A 23,403-nucleotide genomic window follows, 5' to 3' on the forward strand; every position below is an offset into this window, starting at 1 on the left:
TTTTTAAACCTATATTTTTATAACCACAACTAAAAATATTTTTATTAAATTTATTTGTAAAAATCACAACCACAATAGCTATAATAATGTTAAACAATTGTCTTTTATAATAAGAAATCACGAGTATAGATTATAGAAAAAAAAAAACAAAATTATTAAAGGAAGACAAATATAAAGTTGACTTTAGGTTGTATTTGGCATTCCTATAATTATCATTAATTATACTTATGTTTGCAGTTCCAAACCTGCTTATTATGCCTTGGCATCTAATTGCTATTCTTTTCAGAACTGACTTGAAGAAGGGCCTGATACATGATTGAAAACGGCAGTGTTTTTTTTATAGGACATTAAAAAAAAAAACAAGGTCTCGTCAAGTTCTGGGTTAACTCTTTAAATCTTACTTTAACTTGATATAGATTTTAAAACTATAATCATGTCATGTTAAGATAGATGATAATTTGTTAAAGTTCAAAATTTAGGTGTTGGTGGATACTTGGTTTAAATATGGTTATTCATTTTAATTTTAATTGATCGCTTGAAAAACAGGAAATTAATATTAATTAATAGAGAGAACTACTTACTAGTCCCCAACCTATTAGGGGTTTCACAACTCAATCCCTAATTTATTGTTTTTTTCTTTAACCGGCTCAATTTATTATCTTAATAGGTGCCTATTTGTCTACGCGGTTTTTTATACTATATTTAAAAAACAATTGGAAAAATATTGTATATTTACTATAGACATAGACTTGTTGTATTATGGACCGTGATGTAAACATAAAATGTATGTATTATTGACAACACTGTAACATCATAGAGGCATTGTCTTTGCTCTTATTTAGTTAAAAAGTGTTGCTGTGGGCGTTGTTTTTTATGTGTTCTGTGTCAAGTTACTGGGTCTGGCTGGGTAGCCAGACCCAAATCACTTCTAGCAGGTGATGGGTTTGGCTTGGCAGCCAGACCCAACACTATTGCACCTAGCATTGCCAACACATCCAAAATATTATCTCAATATATTTTTTTAAAAAAACTTTACTATTTGTCTACGCGGTTTATTATACTATATTTTTAAAAGGAATTGGAAAAATATTTTATATTTACTATGAACATAGATTTATTGTATTATGGACCATAATGTATACATAAAGTGTATGCATGATCGACGATACTATAGCATCATGGAGGCGTTGTCTTTGCTCTTGTTTAGTCAAAAAAATGTTGTTGCGGGCATTGTTTTTTGTGTGTTTTGTGCCTAGCTATTGGATCTGGTTGGGTAGCCAAACCCAAATCACTTTTAGCATGTGATGGGTTTGGTTTAACAGCCAAATCCAACGCTATTGCACCTAGCATTGCCACTACATCCAAAAAATTACCTTAATATATTTTTTAAAAAAACTTTGTAAGATATTTTTAATTTTATTTTTTTTAGGATACTGGGTCTGGCTCAGATACAAGACCCAATTTTTTTGGGTCTGACTCCGCAGACATACCCAAGTATATTTTATTTTCCTTTATTTTTTTTTCTTTTAAGATATTTCTTTTTTTTTCTTATTTAGATTTCTTTTCCTTTTCTCTTATTTAATTTTTTTCCATATTGTAAAGAAGAAATGAATTGATGAGATTTTTTTTATATATTATATAAAAGTTGGGTGATGATAATTTTCATTTGAGGTTGGGTTGAAATTCCTTATTGAAGCATGTTTGTTTTTCAAAAATGCTTTAAAAAAATTTGAATTTTTTTATTTTTTTTCTTTAATTCAAATTAATATTTTTTTGATGTTTTTTTATTTTTTTTGATGCGATGATATTAAAATATATATTTTAAAAAATAAAAAATATTATCTTAATATATTTTTTATAAAAAATATATTTTAAAAAATAATCATTAGGTAATAAAATAATAACTAGCATATTGACTCGTGCTTCGTAGTAGGTCAATAACAAAAAAAAAATTTAATGTAAAAATACTTGAGTTGTTAAAAGCATGAAATGTATTTGCATTATCACTATCTTCAATTTTATTTTTTTTGGATATTGGGTCTGGCTCGGTTCCATGACCTAATAGAGCTAGGCCTTACTGCCCAATCGGACCCAATAGAGGTCGGGCCCAATGCTATTTGGTTTGTTTTTACAGCTAGATCGAATGCTATTTTAGATCTGGCTTGACCACTAGAGTCAATAGCATTGGGTCCAGCATTGACACCGCACCCAAGACATTTAATATATTATCTATATCCTTCATATTTTTTTACATTTTAAAAAATGTTATTGATGGTTATGTTTTAAGCTACGTTAAATTATTTTTTAATATTTTTTTTTGTTTTTTTTATGAGCAAGTTTTCCTCCAACCCCTTCCGGGTTAGGAGACTAATCCTTGGCATGACTCGAGAGGGCGGCGAATAGCCTGAAACATAAGGAGCTAGTCAAAAGTAGAAGGAATGAATTGAAAAATATTGTGGGTCTAGCATGCTTGACAAATCCATCAAGGAGTGTTTGTTAAGGTTGCTAGACCTAAGAACGTGGGTCTGACATGCGTGACAGACTCATATAAACTTTGGTCAAGCATGCTTAATAATAATAATAATAATAATAATAGTATAAATATAATTAGTAAAAAAATTTAAAAAATATTATTACTATTGAAAAAATCATAAATGTTTTTTAAACCTATATTTTTAAATCACAACTAAAAATATCTTTATTAAATCTATTTTTCTAAAACCACAATCAATAGCCATAATAATGTTAAACAATTGTCTTTTATAATAAGAAATCACGAGTATAGATTATAGAAAAAACAAATTTATTGAAGGAAGACAAATATAAAGTTGACTCTTAGGTCGTGTTTGCAATTCGATGAAAAAAACTGAGAGGAAAGGGGTGTTGGGAACAGTTTCTGCTTATGCCTCGGTGCTATGTTTGCAGTTCCAAACCTGCTTATGCCTGGGCATCTGATTGCTATGCTTTTCAAAACTGACCTGAAGAAGGGCTTCATACGTAATTGAAAACAGCAGTGTTTTCCTTACTAGAGATTTAAAAAAAAAAAACTAATTTACAAAAATACGGTAATAGTGATTCACATGTATCCCTCATTAACACATGTCGTCTCGTCCTCGCTCTTAACAAACAAGCTGTCGCATCAACTCATTACTTTGTCAATTGATTAGCTACATAATTTATTTCTTTATGGACACGTGTAAAACTCACCTTCCCTGTTAACTCATTACCTTTCCTTTTTTTTTTTTTTGGAAATGTGTAAAATTCACGGAAAAAAATGGCATACTCAAACATTGTTGGGAAAACTTGGGACAATTAACCGGATCAATTCAGCGGAATACAATTCACAATTCACAAGTCCCAATCCTTTTTCCCTCTTTGTGCAGTAAAAAACAGATTCAAACAATGATCAAATATAATGCAAATAATCACACAAATTAACACCAAGATTTTTACGTGGAAAACCCGATGCGGGAAAAACCACGGGACCGGAGTCCACCTAAAAACTTCCACTATCACAAATAATGGGTTCACAACTGTTCTTCCTCAGATTCAACTAAGGGATACAACATATATATCATCAAGAACTACTTATTCTCGGATTACAACAAGATTAAAGGAGAACTATTTGAGAAAACTCACAAAACTGACAGCCCCGTTTTCTGTCAAAACGGCCAGCTTCCACAACACCAATCTTCGATCCAACCGTCCAGAATGAAGAGGAATGTGTCTAGAAGCTGCTGTCAAAATCTCAGCCCGATCCAACGGTGAACGAGCTAGAAATCGAAGAAAGAACACAGGCTGCTCTGCTGCCTCTTCTTCTCTTTTCTCTTGTTTTTCTCTGCTCTCTTTTCTCCCTTTTTTGCTACTGCCATCTACAGTAGCAGCTCCTATATTAATTCAAAGAGACAGCCTTGCCTTGCTGTCTCTTACTAATTAATGTGGTGGTCCCACCATCACATGGTGCGGGACCACACACAACAAATCTCCCCCTCACGCACTATGTGAGGAATTCGCCATACTGGCGATCAACATGTAAGCTTCAATTTAGGAGGCTCTGACAAGCCTGCTTCTTTTTTGCAAAACTCAAACTTCTCTCTCGGTAGAGGTTTGGTCATCATGTCTGACACGTTGTCATCGGTATGGATCTTCTCAACAACAAATGACTTCATCTCCATAGCATCTCGAATCCATTGATATCTAACCTCAATGTGCTTTGACCGAGAGTGAAAAGTAGGATGCTTACTGAGATGGATTGCACTTTGGCTATCACAGTGCAACACAAAGTTCTCTTGAACTAGGCTAAGTTCATGTAAGAACTTCTTCATCCATAACAACTCTTTGCCCCCTTCAGTAAGAGCAATATATTCAGCCTCTGTAGTAGATAATGCAACACATTTTTGCAGCCTTGATTGCCATGAGACTGCTCCCCCTGCAAACTTCATCAAATATCCTGATGTGGACTTTCTAGAATTAACATCACCAGCCATATCTGCATCTGTGTATCCATCCAACACAGGTTTATCATTACCAAAACATAAGCTGAAACTGGAAGTACCTTTGAGATACCTGAGTATCCATTTCACTGCTGACCAATGTTCTTTACCAGAATTGGAGAGGAACCGACTAACCACACCAACTGCATGAGCTATATCCGGCCTTGTGCAAACCATGGCATACATCAAGCTACCAACTGCGGATGCATAAGGAACCTTTTCCATTTCATCTCTTTTTTCATCACTTGAAGGACACTGCTTAGAACTTAATTTAAAGTGGCTTGCAAGTGGAGAACAAACCGGTTTGGAGTTGCTCATGTTGAATCTCTCAAGTACCTTTTGGACATATTTCTACTGAGATAGCCAAAGTTTCTCCTTCTTCCTGTCACGTGTGATCTTCATGCCAAGAATCTGTTTTGCCGGTCCTAAGTCTTTCATTGCAAAAGACTTGCTTAACTCTTCCTTCAAAATCTAAATCTTCTTAGCATCATGGCCAACAATCAACATATCATCCACATACAACATGAGAATAATAAAGTTTCCATCTGGAAACCTTTTCATAAATACACAATGATCAGAAGTGGTCCTATCATAACCATGATCCACCATAAAAGAATCAAACTTCTTGTACCATTGTCTTGGAGCTTGCTTTAACCCATATAAGCTCTTTTTCAACTTGCAAACTAGCTGCTCTTTACCTTTTACTTCAAACCCTTCAGGCTGTTCCATGTAGATCTCCTCATCTAAATCACCATGGAGAAAGGCAGTTTTCACATCAAGTTGCTCAACTTCAAGGTTCAAACTAGCAGCTAAGCCAAGCACAACTCGGATTGAAGACATCTTGACCACTGGTGAAAAGATTTCTTCAAAATCAATACCCTTTTTCTGACCGAAACCTTTCACCACCAATCTTGCCTTGTACCTTGGCTGTGAGCAATGTTCATCAATCTTCAACCTGAACACCCATTTGTTCTTGAGTGCTCTCTTACCTTTAGGAAGCTTCACTAACTCAAAGGTATGGTTTTCATGCAAGGATTTCATCTCTTCTTGCATTGCTTTCAGCCACTCACTTTTCTTCTCATGTGACATAGCTTCATCAAAGCATTCTGGCTCTCCCCCATCAGTAACCAATACACACTCATGAGGAGAATATCTGGTGGAAGGTTGGCGAGGTCTAGTTGACCTCCTTAATTGTGGCTCATCTGGAGCTTCCTGCATAACCTGTTCAGGAATAATATCAATATCATCATTAGCTGATTCAGGATCACCAACTAATGGCTCATTAAGAAAACCACCATTTCATCATTTTGCAAGTCTCCCCCATGATTAGCAGGCATCAAAGGTAACTGTGGAGTAGGTGTTGGATTTGAATTAGAAGGAATAAAAGTGGTAGACTCTATTTTCTCCTTCTGTTCAAAGTCTTCAATAGTTTGATCTTCAAAGAAGTTAACATCTCTGCTTCTCATAATTTTCTTCTCCTTTGGATCCCACAACCTATAGCCAAACTCATCATCTTCAGAGCCCAAGAAAATGCACTGCTTTGTCTTGCTGTCAAGCTTAGACCTTTCATCCCTTGGAACATGTACAAATGCTCTACATCCAAACACTCTTAAGTGTGCATAGGAAACATCCTTTTCTTTCCAAACTCTATCTGGAATATCAAACTCAAGAGGAACTGATGGAGAAAGGCTGATCATGGCAACTGCAGTCTTCATTGCCTCGCCCCAAAAGGACTTAGGCAGCTTTGCATGAGAGAGCATACATCTAATTCTTTCAACAATTGTTCTGTTCATTCTCTCAACCACTCCATTCTGCTGTGGAGTCTTAGGAACTGTCTTTTCTAACTTGATGCCATGTTCCCTGCAGTACTTCTCAAAAGGACCCCTGTATTCACCACCATTGTCTGCTCGAACACATTTCAGCTTTCTACCAGTTTCTCTTTCAACTCTAGCATGAAAATCCTTAAGACATCAAGCACCTGATCTTTGGATTTCAAACAAGTGGCCCAAATCTTCCTGGAGTGATCATCAATAAAACTAACAAAGTACAATGCACCTCCAAGAGACTTATCAATCATTGAGCAAACATCAGTATGAACTAAATCAAGAACATGTGACCTTCTATGTGAAGGTGATCTTTGAAATGCAACTCTATGTTGTTTACCAACTAAACAATGAGTACATGTGTTCAAGTTCATACATTTTAAAGGAAGGTAATTCTTCTTGGCAAGGATTCCAAGGCCTTTCTCACTCAAATGTCCAAGCCGCTTATGCCATAAATCAGTAGAGCAATCTTCAATTGCATTTACCTCCCCTTTGATCACCTTGGCTTGTGACATGTAAAGACCCATCTTCTTCCCTTTAGCAACAATTAGGGAATTTCTGGAGAGCTTCCATTTACCATCTCCAAAGTAACTGTGATAGCCTTCTTCATCAAGAGTACCAGTAGAGATCAAATGTAGGCGCATATCAGGCACATGCCTAACATCTTTGAGTAGCAACTTGCACCCAGTATTGGTTTCCAACCAAATGTCTCCAATGCCCACAACACTAGCCATCCCTTGATTTCCCATCCTAACTTGACCAAAGTCACCAGCAGTGTAGGATGTGTAAAAATCACGTCGAGGTGTAACATGGTAAGAAGCTGCTGAATCTGCAACCCAGGTGGTATCTTGACATGCAAGATTAACACAGCCATCATCACACACAATGGCAACATCACCATCAGATACAACTGCAGCTGTACCATTCTCTTCATTCTTGTCTTCATCTCTACCCTTTTTATCTCTTTTATACTTTCTGCAATCTTTTTGCATATGCCCAGACTTGTCACAGTAATAACACTTAAAACCCTTCCTTGACTGAGATCTTCCTCTTGGCTTCCATTTGCCTTTTCTATTGCTGGATTCTCCATCTTGCTTGCCGTGAGAGAACCTGTTTTGACTTCTCCCTCGACTTTCTGTAACAAGTGCATGAGACTCGGAAGTGCTTGTCCCTTTCCTCCTCTTCTCTTCATTGAGGATACAATCCTTCACTGTTTTCAAAGTGAGCTTTCCATTCGGAGTAGAATTGCTAAGTGACACTACCAAAGTCTCCCAACTATCCGACAATGAACTCAATAGGATTAATGCTTGCATTTCATCGGCTAACTCAAGGTTCATCAATGACAGCTGATTCAAGAACCCTTGGAATACATTTATATGCACTGAAGCATCTTCACCATCTCTATACTTCAAATTCACAAGGTCTCTAATTACAAAAACCTTGTTTTGTGCACTCTCCTTGGCAAATGTTTCTTCCAACATCTTCCACACTGTATAGCAGTTATGTTCTTGAGAAATATGATTAATGGACTTAGAAGATACCCATTTTCTAATATTAACGGTAGCCTTTATATTTAGTCCATTCCATTTTGCATCATCCATGTCATCAGGCTTTATTCCTTTACATTCAATCGGCAAAGCCAAATCATTGCAATATAAGTGATCCTCCATCATTGTTTTCCACAGAAAATAATTTGAGGAAGTGAGCTTTATCATGCCTGAATCTTCCTTTTCCATTTTAACTGCACAAGAACTCAATCTACACAACCAAATGCTCTGATACCACTTTGTTGGGAAAACTCGGGACAATTAATCGGATCAATTCAGCGGAATACAATTCACAATTCACAAGTCCCAATCCTTTTTCCCTCTTTGTGCAGTAAAAAACAGATTCAAACAATGATCAAATATAATGCAAATAATCACACAAATTAACACCAAGATTTTTACGTGGAAAACCCGATGCGGGAAAAACCACTGGACCGGAGTCCACCTAAAAACTTCCACTATCACAAATAATGGGTTCACAACTGTTCTTCCTCAGATTCAACTAAGGGATACAACATATATATCATCAAAAACTACTTATTCTCGGATTACAACAAGATTAAAGGAGAATTATTTGAGAAAACTCACAAAACTGACAGCCCCGTTTTCTGTCAAAACAGACAGCTTCCACACCACCAATCTTTGATCCAACCATCCAGAATGAAGAGGAATGTGTCTAGAAGCTGCTGTCAAAATCTCAGCCCGATCCAACGGTGAACGGGCTAGAAATCGAAGAAAGAACACAGGCTGCTCTGCTGCCTCTTCTTCTTTTTTCTCTTGTTTTTCTCTGCTCTCTTTTCTCCCGTTTTTTGCTACTACCATCTACAATAGCAGCTCCTATATTAATTCAAAGAGACAGCCTTGCCTTGCTGTCTCTTACTAATTAATGTGGTGGTCTCACCATCACATGGTGCGGGACCACACACAACAAACATTTGTAATATTATTGAAGTCACCCGCCATGGTCACATGATATTGTTGCTCTTAGTCATGACATTAAAAGAATTAGATTTCATAATTAAATTTTTTTAAAAAATATAACAACAATCAATACTTAATTCGAATATATTTGCTGCTCGCATAAGAAAGAATTGCGGTTAAGTTAGTTAATTTATTTGCTGCTCGCTTCCAATTACCATTCTGTTGATTAATAACTTTCTTGTAATAACAATGTCTTGAGAAGGAAAAAAAAAAAAACTAATAAGAATACATATATCCAAGAAAATATATACAAGTAGATTTTTGTATATACAGTTCATTGAATTTTCGGTGGAAATTCATGACATCAAAGTTGGTTACTCCTACACGGATCCATGTATTAATTGAAGGCAGATAATTCAGAACTCATTTATAAATGATATAAGAAATTCAGTGTAGTGGGACTTCCTTCTTCGACTCAAGATGCATTCATGGCTGCCCAGAAATTGACCAATCAGTCTGTTGTTTTCTAGTGGCTGCTAGTGTTTATAAAAGGCTTGTTTTTTTGAGTCGTCAACAACAACAAGGCTAGTTTGCCAACTTGTGTTTTGGAACCAGGAGAGCAGACTGTCAGTTCCATCTCTAATGGCTATGATCCGGCATTCCTTCGACAAGGATGTTGATCAGGCACAAGCACTTTCCATTTTCATTTCTCTGTTGCCTCATTTCTTTGCGATTTTAAACCAGAAAAAATTTGCAGCAGAAAGCAATGCTTAATCAGTTTCTTTTCATGTGATCATTTTTTATCCTCTAGGTGCTATTTCAAGGAAATTCATATGTGAAGAAGATCATATTGAACAGACCACAGAAATTAAACTGCATCAACCATCACATGGTAGATAGATCCTTTCTTCCTTCGAGTATATTGTACAAAGAAAGAAACATGATTCCTTTCATGTGTAATATTACACGTTTGCCCTTTTACTTCAACACCATCAACTTTCTTTGTCACTAACCTGCTCATAAGAACAAAAAAACCTTGATATACTAATTATTTATTTTGTTGACAGATCTCTGAAATGACAAAGAAGTTGAAAGCCTACGAGATTGATCCTGAAGTCAAAGTTGTGGTATTGAAGGTATAAGTGATTAGAAAATCTGCTAGAATATGAATCATATATTAATTAATTAAGTTTACAGTACCTTATTTAACTCTATCTGTATTATCCGTTCACGTTTCACTGATGCACTATTGTCTAACCATACTCGGCTGCATCTGATGCAGGGAAATGGAAAGGCGTTTTGTGCAGGTGGTGATGTTGTGGCATCGTATATTTATATGGTCGCAGGTGAAAATCATCTTCAATGAAACCTTCAAGTAATAAGCAAATGTTTGATGCTATTTATTAATGTTTATCGTCTTGGATGAAGCAGGGCATTGGAGTTATGGGGCAAATACTTACAAGAAAAAACTCATTCTGGACTATGCAGTTGCCACATATGGAAAGCCTGTGGTATGCATACAAGATTATCTGGCTCCATCATTATGCACATTCGAAATGTCAATAATATCCTGTAATTCTTCAGTCTAATTATCATTTGGAATAGATTTTGATGTATGCTAGCTATTGGACATTGAAGGTTGCACTCATCGATGGTATCGTGATGGGGGCTGGTGCTGGGCTATCTATGCATGGAGCATTCAAGATTGTCACTGAAAATACTGTATGCTTCTGCTATATTTTAATCCCTTTGACAATTTACAGAGTTAAGGCCTTCTGATGGAAACTCAAGTAGGAATAGAAGGTTTCAGAAAAGTTTCCGGAAGGTTTTTGGTATTTTATTTCTTATTGCTTTATTTCATGATGAATGTTCTAAGATGTTAACCGATAAAAATAACCCTAATATATATTAAAATATAACCTAACATAGTTGATTCAAATAAGAACTCAGAACTCTTTCAAAACCCTGAACTCCTGAAGTTTGAGATCCTAATCTTGCCGTTTTTTACTTCAAATTAGACTCTCTGCTGTAATTTTGAAGATCCTTGGTTCTCATCACCTTCATGTAACTAGTTTCATGTGTGCATCAACTCCTTTTGATACATGAACTTGCATATACAGGTGTTTGCTATGCCAGAAACAGCAATAGGACATTTTGTTGATGTCGGGGCATCGCATTTCCTTTCCAGGCTCCCTGGGTTTCTTGGTAACTAGCTACTTAAAATTAACCCTATCTACTTCAACAATATCTGTACGAATTTTCATTTTTGTTTAGGTGAATATTTGGGACTTGCTGGAACTACGATAAGAGGGGAAGGTATGGTTGCATGTGGCCTTGCAACTCATTTCGTCCTCTCGAAGGTAATACCTTGGAGATTTATATGATCGTGTATATTTTCTTACATACCTTCAGGTTTGCATAATTCAAACCTTTCTTTCTCTTTGCATAGGATCTCCATTTAGTGGAAAGTGCTCTGGATGAAGTAACTTCTTCTGATACCAACAAAATTTCTAAGATCATTAGCAAATTTGAGCACAAACCAAATGTGAAACGGGATGGCGTTTACAGTAGGTATAATCATCAGGTTCTTCGAAAACATTTATCTACTTTCTCCGTTATCTTATATTGTCACCAAGATTGTTCCTGAATTCTGAATGTCCAATCATTAAACAGATTGGAGATTATTAACAAATGTTTCTCAAGAAAAACAGTTGAAGAAATACTATCATCACTGGTAAGCTCTTATACATTGCAGAAAAAAACTTACTTAGCATAGAAAGTCTCAAGTATTAGGAGTGCTTGCAATATGGTGCAGTTTGACTTGTTCTATCAGGAGATTGAGGCAGGAAATAGAGCAGACAAGTGGGTTCTAGAGGCAATAAAATCCATGAAGGCAGGCAGTCCGATAAGCCTGAAAATTTCCCTTAAATCGGTATGTAATGAGGGATTTTAAGTCATTAGTATTATATTTTTACTAATTTATTGTATATTTGTTTATATCACGAATTTATAAAATTCTTGTATGTTGATTAGATCAGAGAAGGCCGCATGCAAACACTTGATCAATGCCTCGCCCGTGAATATAACATTTTTTGTCACATTATGAGAAGAACAGTGAGCATTGATTTTTTTGAGGTGATTGACATATCATAATAATAACCTAAATATTAGCATGTAAGATAGCATAATATTTGGTTATTATCTAAATGAGACGTAATTTTCTATAATCTATATTTTAAAATTATAAAAATACACTTTAAAATTATTATAGAGATATTTATTTTATATTTTCATCCCCATCTCTTCCATTAAACATAATTTTATCCTTATTTATTTATAGCTGTCATTTTTATCCCATAACATTAACCAATGAAAACCTAATTCAATTCTTTCCTATAGGGAATAAGAGCCATGTTCCTGGATAAAGACGAAAATCCCAAGGTACATGCATGGAGCACTACCATGTGCGTGATATTGCTCTGTATCCATGACATACATAAACCAATGATCAACTTTCGATTTCTTGTGTTCTAACAGTGGGAGCCTGCAAGATTAGAGCTAGTGAGTGATGAAATGGTGGGCCAATATTTCTCCAGAGTCGATGAAGATGACTGGGAATCCCTTCAACTTCCTGCTAGATCGAGCTCAGTTGATATTTTGAGGCCAAGACTTTGAAACTAGGAAAATAAAAATAATATCCATCAGTACTTCACCATCCTTCTATGCCAGTCCTCCTAGCTTATGTATCTTTAATTCCAGGACAGGAAATGTCTGCTCAAAATCTGTAGAATATATTACAGAAAAGATGTTAAATTAACCTCTAGAAATAATTAAATAATTGAATCTCTCATGGTTACAGTATCTAGTACTGTAAAATTAAAGAAAATGGAGGTTATTATTTTTAATTAGCATCAACAATATAAACCCTAAACAGTATATATTGATTGCTGAATAATGGGTTTTACTAATTCTTGTTTTCATTATTTAATAGTTTGCAATTGTACACAATCATTTAAGATGTAAATTAATAGGTAATTGGTTGATTAAATAATTGAATCTCTCATTCCTGGAAAAGAATAAAGAAAACCATTTTCTACTTTAAGCTGACAAATTAGGCACAGAACCAACTGCAGATCAAGTTGGAAAAGGAAAGGGAAGATTCTCAGATCAGTGAGGAAAAATCATGGCGTTTCAACCATAAATCATTGTTAGCTTTCTCCATGCCTCGATCATCAGCTGATAAGAGCTATCCAGAATAAGTTGCTATTCAGGGTTCCTGCTCAGACAGACCTATCATCTTGTTTTTATTTCTTTTTTTCCCTTCATGTTGCCTCACCACTTTCGACATGTATGTGACCTCCCCTGGTGACCAGATGGACGTAAACATCAAGAATCTAGCCAGAATTTCATCATCGTGTATATATATATATATATATATATTGGATTTAAAACGTGCTGTTCATTGATTAAAAAAAATATTGAAAAGACAGGGAGCTCGTCCATATTTAATGTAGAATAATGAAAAGTCATCAAATCTATTTAATGTGGAAAAAACTGATTGCCATCGAAGAATCACTGTATACCATTTTACATGTTGTGAACGAGAACAAATTCTTTTTTTTTTCCAGGTGTTGCATGCAAGTCTATATTCGAAATAGTGACCGTTTCCAAACCATCAACTCACGGCGTCGTACGAAGCCCCACGTGCCTGCTTGAATGCTGCCAGGCTACCTCACCCACTAGCGTACAGGAGCCTTTATTGTCCCAATCTGTTCATCGATCAGCCAATTTTTTTTTATATGATCCCTATTTTTTTTTATAATTTTTATAAATTTTTTTTATTTTAACCCTTGATTTTTAGAAAATTAGTATTAAAATCTCATCACATGCTAGCGCAATAAAAACCCAGCCGAGAAATAAAGAAGAAGACAGATTAACATATTGGATTTGCTCATTTTAATTCGTCCTGCAGAATGATGCAAGCACCAAAAGCAAATGAGAGGGAGACATATATCTTTGATAAAAAGAGTCCCAAATGATAAGTGATATCTTAGCCTAACATGGGATGCGTATAGATATAAGTTGAGGGAAAAATTGAAAAATCAACGAGTTTTTAAAAAATATAGATATAATTTTTTATATAAAAGTTGAATGAGCTAAAAAATATTTTCAGCCTGGTTCAATAATGAGTTAACTAGTTATAATTAGCTAAGGTTAGAATTATACCCATAAGTTATATTTTTCTAATTATTTTTGGATTTTTTTTTATTTAAGCACCTTTTCTTTTGTAAACTTATGTCAGTTTAACAGCTATTTGAACAATTTATAAATTATTTTTAGAATATTTTTATAAATCATTATATATATATATATATATATATATTAAAATAGAGTTTTTTTTTATATCGTTTATAGTTTATAAAATTAACCTTAATTAAAACCAAAGAAACTTTGACCGTCCTTTCATTATATGCTGCTTGGTATTATTACCTGATTGAACAATAATATCCATATCCCCTCTTCAGCAAAGATTGAAAAGAAAAGAAAAACTCTTGATATTTGATCATTTTGTATCCTCTATATGCTTTTTAAAGGAAATTCATGTGTGAAGAAGGTCTATGTTGTTTTCACATCCAAAATATAAAACAATGAAAACTCTATTAATTCACCATCAAAACCGTCCTAAACCACCACCCTCCTCTGACCACCATAGCAAGATCAAACCTATATCTTCAGAAATCTTCATACCAACATGCTCAAATCTTATCCCAACCATCCATAACAACTTTATCATCTTTTAAATTTTCAAATCACCCTGTTACTTTTACACGAAACTCTACCGCTCTTCCTGTCATACTCTCTGCACCTACTACCAAAAGTCTTGGCCCGACACCTCATGACACTGCCCTTACTGTTTGAGACCCTATTAAGTTGTATTTTTTTAGAGATTTTCTTCCTGGGTGGACTATCAAGGCCTGAAAAAGACCTTCTTTAAGTTTGGTCAGGTTACTAAATTGTTTCTCTCCAAGCGAAAAAGTGCTTTTGGACGATATTTTGGTTTTGTAGACATACTATCCCCATGTCTGTTTTCTGACCTTTGTGATCAAGCCAGTAACCTTTGCTTCGATACCTACAAGCTAAGAGTAAACCCAGCTAAACACCATCCCTTTAACCCTTCCTTGATAACATCAAAACCCCTACCCAAACCTGTTCCACTTCATAAACACGAGCTTTTGATCAGAGATAACAGATCTTTTGCTGAGGTACTCAAATCTATAAAATCTCAAATGGTTCATGATGAGAGGAGAATAGTACAATATGACTCCATGGATGAGGATAAGGAATGACTAAATAGGAGCTTAGTGGGAAAGATTTTGTTAAATGTTGATGTAGCAACCCTAGAGGAAACGGTCTTAAAATTAGTTGACAAAGCTGTGAGTTTTAGATTCTTAGGAGCGAGCCAGGTGCTCATTACTTTTGAGGACTACTTAGCTTTAACGAAGGAACAACAGAATGCAAGGTCCATGTTGAATTCTTTTCTCAGTAATCTCAGATAGTGGGAAGCAATGATTTGCGCTTATGACAGATTTGCATGAATATCCATATTTGGTTTACCAATGGAAGGATGAAATAGAAACTGCATTGATATTCTTTTGCAGAGTTGGGGAAACATTATTGGCTATGACACATCACGTGTTAGTCAAGGCTCCATATCTGGTATTAGGGTTCTTATCAGAACCACAAAGCTGGAGCCTCTACATGATCAAGTGTTTCTTAAGTTCGATGGAATACAGGTAGAGGTTAGTTTGACAGAAATAAAGGGCAAGTTCACCCCCTCCCTCACAACAGTCAAACACTTTATGGACGTTTAACTGTACACAACATCTATGCTCTCTGATGATGATGAGGATGATCACTGTGAGGATACAATGAGGGCAACATCGACCCACATAGCTACAAAACAGTGTAGAGTTTGAATCTGATTTCATCAGTGTGTTGGGCAACCAAATTCAGATTGACAGTACACTCATCGAGCATGTCATTCCATCTATGTACCTCTATCCAGAAATCACAGAGTAATACAGACAAACAGTTTTATCCGAGGAGCGTATGTACGAAGTTGATAACTGTTTAGCCCTGGTACAATATGAATATGCTAATGTGGCTACAACTGACTATAGGGCTATAGATGGGTATCAAGGCCCTTGCCTATCCGAGGGAGATGAGTTGGATCAATATAGGGCTATTGTAGTAGAGAGTTTAAGAAGACGGGCTGAAAAAAAAGGGCAAAACATCTCATCATAGGCCCGGAAGCAAATGTTACCATCTGACCCATCTGAACTTTATGCTCTGGAATTGAGAAACAGGAAATCATAGAAAAATAAATCAAAGAAGCTCACATGTAGAACACAATCTCTCTCAAGAAGGAAATCACGCAAAATAGGAAACCACAGATCTAAGCAATCTGAGACAGTAATTATTGAGTATTCAGTTTCTGATAATGGAATTAAGAACAAAAATGCTATTATTCCTTTTGGAAAAGAACTTGCTGGTGAAGATGAGGCAAGTAGCACGCTTTATAGATCCTCTCCAAATTCTGGTGATCAAGCGCACGATCATTTACATCCTGACTTTTAGGATGAAGCAAATGCTTGCTGGGATGTGGGAAAAGCTATTCTACAAGTTCATGATGATAGCCACTTAATGACATAAACACTGCAGGGATTTATAGAAAAAGAGCAAGAGGAGTGGATTCGAAGGAAGAAGTTGTAAGTCAGTTTTCTTAACTCGTCTGAAGGTATGATTTCTTCAACCCTTTCTATAGGTAGTATTATTGTTTGGAATGTATGTGGATTAGGGGGCAGAGATAATAAAAGATGTGTGAGGAATCTTGGCAGGAAGTTTAGTCTTGATGTTCTAGTATTTTGGAAACGAAATTGGAAAATATTAATGACTGCATTATTAGTTCTATTTGGGGTCATCAACCTAGGGATTGGTATGCAGTTCCTTCATTAGGCTTTTCTAGGGGGATTTTATGTATATGGAATCCAACTTCTTTTTGTGTCTCAAGTTGTTCAGCTGCTATGAATAGACATATTTTGTATGTTGAAGGTATTTTCACTCGTTTCAATCTGAATTACCTGGTATCTTTTGTTTATGCTCTGAATGGTGGCTCCTTGAAGAAAGAGTTATGGAACTACCTAATTACTTTCAAAGATAGTGTTAGCAAACCATGATGTTTTGCAGGCAATTTTAACGAAACTTTATCCCTTTAAGATAGAAAAGGTGATTCTCAAATATCTACTTCTATGACATGATTTAAACATTGCATTGATTGCTGTGAACTTATTGATCTCCCTTTAAACGGGGAAAAGTTTACCTGGTCCAGAGGTAACGCATTGAGTCGCATTGACAAAATTTTTATATCGGTGATTGGCTGCAGTCTCTACCAACCTCTACTTTATTTGGTCTCCCAAAATATTCTTTTGATCATAGTCCTCTTCATCTATTGCTAGACTCTACGATTTGGGGCCCAAAGCCATTTCGATTCATGAATTACTAGCGACTCGTGTCTGATTTCAGGAAGGTGATACAAAGCTTCTGGAATACAATCTTGATTATAAATTCTGGTAGAAGGAATATGGTCCTAGCCTTAAAGTTATTAAAAGAAAGATGTAAGCAGTGCAATAAAGATGTTGTGGGTAACACGTATAACCAAATTAAAGAGTTGGAACTTGAAGCTGACACCCTAGACTATCACAAAAAATGTAGAGACCTGTCAGCTGTTGAACTGACTAGAAGCAACAACATTGCCTCTAGGCTTAGAACTCTGTATAGAGTACAAGAGTCTGCTTGGCATCAGAAGTCAAGAGTTCAGCGGTGTAAGCTTGGAGACAAAAATACTAGTTTCTTTCACTTAGCCGCAACAACAAGACAGAAAAGAAATCAAATTTTCTCCCTGGAGGTTGATGGCAAGATTTTGTCTGAACCTACTGATGTGAAGTTAGCTGTCTTTAATTTCTTTAGTAACTTATATTCCCATCATGACAGACCTAGAGCCTCATGTTGTAATCTAGAATTTCTAATGCTTCAGCCCTCATCTTTGATTGCTTTGGAATTCCTGTTCTCTATAGAGGAAATTTAGTAACTCATATTTTTCAGGTTATGGTAGCTTGCCAAAAAAATTGTATATCTTTGGATTTGAGAGAGAGAAAAAGAGAGGGTAAAACTTGAGTTAGTATATACAAGAGGGTAAATCTTGAATTTTTTTAAGATAAAAATAGATATCAACGCCTAGTATATATGATAATAAAATTCAATGTTAATTAAATTGGTTTAGATTATTGTGCTTGGCATTTAATTAGTAATTGGATAGTGGATTATGATAAAAGAGTTTCTCATAAAACAAAAAAGTAATCAGTTTGTCATTAAAAAATACTTAATGTGTTGTTTCTTAAATATACTAGGATTGAATGGTAAAAAATTCAAAAAAAAGATTTTACTTAATCAAACAGTAATAGAATGCACTATTAATCAAATTAATGAGTTTTTAAAATTAACAAAATGACTACAACTAAATGTTTTGTGTGACATCAATTTCTTGTTTAAACTCAACAATCAAATATATGTTTTAATTCTTTTTTGAATTGAGATTTTGAAATTTGTTGATTTAGAATGAAAAATATAATATTCTAAAAATTAATTGCAAAATAAAATAAAAATCAAACCATGCAATGATCTTCTTAGTTGAACCTCGTATCTTGAAAATAACAAATTTCGAAAAGAAATAAAATCAAAGTAACACAAAAAATTACTCAATTATTTATTTTTAAATGTTAAAAATAATAAAATTCAAAATGAAACCTCTCCTTCATTATATAATTCTTGATTTCAACTAAATCAATTCAATAATCTAATTTAAACTAGTTTTTGTATCAAATCAAATAGAATTTAACTTTGTAAAACTTGATCCAACAAGTAATTGAAATTACTATACTATTTAGTATCAAAATATATATGAGATTTCGTTTAACTTTTTATTTTTTCCTTTTAAAAACAATTTATTTTAATTTTAAAAATAATTTTGAAAGAACATTATTTTAAATAAATGGGATGAATTCGGGATAATTCACCCCATTCATAATTTTGGTTTCAAGCCGAGTTATAAACCGGACTGGTTTTATAACCACGTATTCACCCAATTCTCACAACTTAGGTTTCAAGCTGAGTTATAAACCGGACCGGTTTTTATAACAATGTTAAAAAACATACCCGATTTCTTGTCAACGACACAAATTACTCACTGCCCCTCTTTCTCTCTCACACACGGAACCATTACGTAAACCCTAATTGATCCCACACTTCTTCGATTAAACCCTAATTGAATTCCAAATTCTCTCAATCAATCACCAAAATGGACTTAACAGCCACAACAACGCTCAATTCAGATCCAAAAGAAGCAAACGCCGTTAACAAACAAGCAGAAACGGGAATGGATGCAGCGACGGAGGGAGGACAGCAACAGGGACAACCAAAAGGATCAGAGAAGTGGCCGGGATGGCCAGGAGATAATGTGTTTAGGTTAATAGTGCCGGTATCGAAAGTAGGAAGTATAATTGGACGGAGAGGAGAGTTGGTGAAGAAGATGTGTGATGAAACCCTTGCTCGCATTCGTATTCTTGAAGGTCCCCTTGGTATTTCTGATCGAATTGTAAGTTAAAGTTTACTCCTCTTTGTATTTTTTTTATTTGTTTTTTGTTTTGTTTTTTTGTTTTTTTGCAATTTTAAGCCTTTGTGCTTTTGTGGGTTTTTGCAACTTGCGGGGTTTGGGTGGTAAAGGTAGTGCCTTTTGTGTGAAAGATGGGATTTTTCTTTCTTTTTTTTTGAACTGAGAAGGATCAAGATTTGGAGTGTTTTGGGGTACAGGTTGTTGAGTTCAATGTATCTGTTGCAAGTTTGAGTTTTGTTGCAGCTTAAAAGAAATAAGATTGAGCTTTGTTAGATTCTGTTAAGAAGAATCGAGCTTGGTGTTATTTTGAGCATTTTTTTTCAGTTAAATAGTGAAATCGGTTATGATTTTTTGGTGTTATAATGACAAAATCATGCTATGGGAAATCTGTTATGAATTGTTACATACATATCCCATGTTTACGAGCTTGAATGAGCTGTATTTGGAAGTCTAATGCAGCCAAAATGAAAGCTCCTTAAAGCTGATTACTTTGTTGAATTCAATAGGCCCTGAAGGGAAGCTTGGCTCGTTCTACTGTTGATGAATGCTTATAGGATTGAAAAGCTCGTAGCTTTAATCTTAAAAGGCAAACCCTAAGAGCAGTTGAATTAACTTTTAGAACTGAGTCAAGATTTGGAATGTTGTGTTCAGATTTTGGAATTCATTCTGTTGAATTTGAGATGAAGTTGAACACATCTCTTTTAGTGGCTTTGAGTTTTCAAAAAAAAAGAACGACTTAGTTAGATTATATTAACAAGGGTTGAGCTTGGTGTTATTTTGAGTGATTTTTTTCAATATAAATGAGTTAGTGTAAAAAAACAAAATCATGAAATAGAAAAGTGTATATGAATCATTAAATATATGGCCCATGTTCGGGAGCATGGATGGACGCCATTTGGAAGTTCAATTCAACCCAAATAGAAACTCCATCGTGGGTTCTGTTTGCATGCTATAAGAAGCTGAACTTAGCCTTCATTGTGTTTGCTTGTTGAATTTAAAGTCCCTAAGGGAGGTGTGGGCTGATTCTACCGTTGGTGAATGAAATAAGATGGAAAAGCTCTGATCTATTTGTAAATAGCCATTATGAGTTGAACAGTATGAATTATTTATGTTGTAATTTTCTTTGTATTGTGTCACAATTCTGCTCCCTGATGGAACTTCTGTGATTGATGTAGATGTTTCTTTTCAGGTTCTGATTTCTGGTAAAGAAGAGCCAGAAGCTCCACAATCTCCTGCAATGGATGCTGTAATGAGAGTGTTCAAGCGTGTGAGTGGTCTATCACCTGGTGAGGGTGACAACACTGGTTCAGCTGCTGCTGCTGCTGGCTCTGCATTTTGTTCCATAAGGTTACTGGTTGCATCTTCACAGGCAATAAACTTAATTGGGAAGCAAGGATCCATAATCAAATCAATACAGGAAAACACTGGTGCAGCTGTGCATGTTATGGCAGAAGGTATGCTTCAGGCAATTATTTTCTTCTTTAATTAAGCAATTATATTTGACCAAGTTGCATTTCCTTGAAAAAAAATTTGACCAGAAATTATTGAGGTAGTTGTGTGGTGTGCTGTGCTGTGCTATCTTTCTATTCGTTGTTAAATTTTACAGCTTCTATTTCAAACTTCGCGTTCTGTTCCTGTGTGTTGTTCCTCAATTTGTGTTTACCAGTTTTAAGCTAGCTTTTAGAATACAGAATGTCTGTATAGACCCAAAATCTAAGCAACTTAAGTCCAGTTTTCACTAAAAGATTGTGACAGTTTAATATTATGGTTCCCTGGGCTCGATTTTCTGAGGCCCATTGCTAGGATTGCTGTATTGGTAACTTCCATATGCGCCATTATTCATCCGATTTCTTCTTCTTTTTCATGAACAGTACAAACTCTGATCCTCCTTTTTCCTCGTAGATGAGTTACCTTCATATGCTACTTCAGATGAGAGAATTGTGGAAATACATGGTGAAGCTATGAAGGTTTTTAAAGCATTAGAAGCAGTAATAGGACAGCTAAGGAAGTTTTTGGTTGATCATAGTGTCATTCCTATATTTGAGAAAACTGTAAGTTACACTTTAATGTTACTGGATTATGGTTGTGAGAATTATGAAGTAACCGAGTTCTTTTGCAGTACAATGCAACAATTTCACAGGAATGCCCTGCAGATGCACGGCCTGATATTGCTCAGCCCTCACTACATTCTGCTTATGTTCCCACAATTCCAAGTGGGATTGCTTCTGATTATTCCCTATCTTTGAAGCGGGATCCGTCAATCTATGAACATGAAACACAATTTGAACACAAAATCTCACAACCTGGATTGTCAATTTATGGACAAGATTCTGGAATTGTAGGGTTCCGTTCAACTGGACTTGGTCGCGCTACTGCTCCTATTGTAACTCAGGTTGGTTTAATTATCCAGTTCTTGTATTATGGTCCAATATGATTTTGAATTTCTTGGCTTACATTAGGAGTCTGATTGGTTATAGTTCTTCATGACATGCATGCTCATGTCAAAAAATGTGATGTTTATAGCAGCATGCCAAAGACTGGAAAGCCCTCATTATTTTCCTGTGCTTTGGCAGCATGCCTCGGGCTGATTGGTCTTGGTTCTTCCTGACATGCACGCTCATGTCTAAAAAGCCTGCCATTTATTTTAGAACATTTCTGGTTCCTAAAAATTTGCTATTAGGAAAATGATTCCCAAATTTCATGCCTCTTCTGCCCCCGCTTCTTTGAATTTCATGTTTTTTATTTATATTTCTATGCCCCAGCAGCATGCCCAAGACTGAGAATTTAATTGCAAAGACATGTTAGAATGTGTGGCTTAACAGTTCTGTTTTCATTTTTTCTTGTAAGATCTTTAGAGCAAGCATACTCTGATCATTTGAAATATCATTTGTTTTTGTCATGGTTTACTTTGCTCTTATATCACGGCTCCATGTTACCCGGGATTGATTGAGAACACTATTACTATCCAATTCAGGTGACACAGACAATGCAAGTACCTCTGTCATATGCTGAGGATATCATTGGTGTTGCTGGATCTAATATTGCCTACATTCGCCGTACCAGCAGGGCAATCCTTTCAATACAAGAGAGCAGAGGATTGCCTGATGAGATCACTGTGGAAATTAAGGGCACCGGTGCTCAAGTTCAGATGGCTCAACAGCTTATTCAGGTAGTTTTCTTTAATAATGAAACAGGGTAATTTTGCTACCTGCCAACATTTTTCCTCACCACTGCCCACCTCACACTCCCACGCTTGCATTTACATTTGTCTGCTTTGAGTGTCCATGTGCATGCACATTTGGACCTGGAATTCGTTCATTTCCACATTTTGGGTCTAGTGTGCCCAGCATAAAATTTTGATACTTGAGGACGTTCTGTTTATGTTCAAATCATAGAAATTTGGCAATTTTACCATCAGAGGCAGCCTTAATTGATTAGTCTCCCTATGACCTGCCTCTAATGTCTTGAATCTTCTTGTTTGCAGGAGTTCATTACTAATCACAAGGAACCAGCGTCAAGCATGTATGGGAAGATAGATGCGGGATTAAGTGCATATTCACATATGGCAGAAACCGGCTACCCTTCATCTTCGTTTACATCACATCTAGGAGGGTATGGATCCTCAAGTATGGGAGGGTATGGATCGCCTGGTGCAGGAGGTTACAACAATTATAGATTTTGAATGTTTGTCTGTGCAATGCTCACATTGGATACTTGTTTCAGCAATAGTAATTTGAAAAACTTGAGCCCTTTATTCACTGTTTTTTCAGTGATAGCTATTTCAGAAATAGTGAGTTTTGATGAAAAATCTCTGAAGCGATTTATTATTATTTTATTTTATTTTTTAATCCTTGGGGGTTTGGTTTTGAACCTCGGCAATTTCATATAGG

General features: G+C 35.5%; 2 protein-coding genes across 2 annotated transcripts; both read left to right on the top strand.

Annotated features, from left to right (window-relative positions):
• Positions 1 to 9,263: 9,263 nt before the first annotated feature.
• LOC133687817 (3-hydroxyisobutyryl-CoA hydrolase 1-like) lies at positions 9,264 to 12,630 on the top strand. Its single transcript, XM_062107143.1, has 14 exons — positions 9,264 to 9,468; positions 9,596 to 9,676; positions 9,852 to 9,920; positions 10,067 to 10,130; positions 10,216 to 10,295; positions 10,423 to 10,506; positions 10,905 to 10,989; positions 11,059 to 11,144; positions 11,234 to 11,355; positions 11,458 to 11,518; positions 11,618 to 11,716; positions 11,818 to 11,919; positions 12,184 to 12,225; positions 12,322 to 12,630. Exons 1-14 carry the CDS (start codon positions 9,427 to 9,429, stop codon positions 12,457 to 12,459), a joined length of 1,155 nt encoding a protein of 384 aa, XP_061963127.1. The 5' UTR covers positions 9,264 to 9,426; the 3' UTR covers positions 12,460 to 12,630.
• A 6,414-nt stretch (positions 12,631 to 19,044) lies between these two features.
• On the top strand, positions 19,045 to 23,361 carry LOC133689766 (RNA-binding KH domain-containing protein PEPPER-like). The gene is made up of 6 exons (XM_062109787.1): positions 19,045 to 19,495; positions 20,703 to 20,967; positions 21,416 to 21,564; positions 21,633 to 21,905; positions 22,488 to 22,682; positions 22,998 to 23,361. Exons 1-6 carry the CDS (start codon positions 19,199 to 19,201, stop codon positions 23,193 to 23,195), a joined length of 1,377 nt encoding a protein of 458 aa, XP_061965771.1. The 5' UTR covers positions 19,045 to 19,198; the 3' UTR covers positions 23,196 to 23,361.
• Positions 23,362 to 23,403: the final 42 nt, after the last annotated feature.

This window comes from Populus nigra, chromosome 3 (assembly GCF_951802175.1).
Source record: "Populus nigra chromosome 3, ddPopNigr1.1, whole genome shotgun sequence".
Taxonomy (NCBI): domain Eukaryota; kingdom Viridiplantae; phylum Streptophyta; class Magnoliopsida; order Malpighiales; family Salicaceae; genus Populus; species Populus nigra.

Bases quoted from the DNA above. Each gene is read 5' to 3' on its own strand.
- LOC133687817 (XM_062107143.1), top strand. From the start codon at position 9,427: ATGGCTATGATCCGGCATTCCTTCGACAAGGATGTTGATCAG. The intron at 11,356-11,457 runs GTATAATCATCA...ATCATTAAACAG, and splicing joins CGGGATGGCGTTTACAGTAG to ATTGGAGATTATTAACAAAT. The intron at 12,226-12,321 runs GTACATGCATGG...GTGTTCTAACAG, and splicing joins ATAAAGACGAAAATCCCAAG to TGGGAGCCTGCAAGATTAGA.
- LOC133689766 (XM_062109787.1), top strand. From the start codon at position 19,199: ATGGACTTAACAGCCACAACAACGCTCAATTCAGATCCAAAAGAAGCA. The intron at 19,496-20,702 runs GTAAGTTAAAGT...GTTTCTTTTCAG, and splicing joins TTGGTATTTCTGATCGAATT to GTTCTGATTTCTGGTAAAGA. The intron at 21,906-22,487 runs GTTGGTTTAATT...TATCCAATTCAG, and splicing joins CTGCTCCTATTGTAACTCAG to GTGACACAGACAATGCAAGT.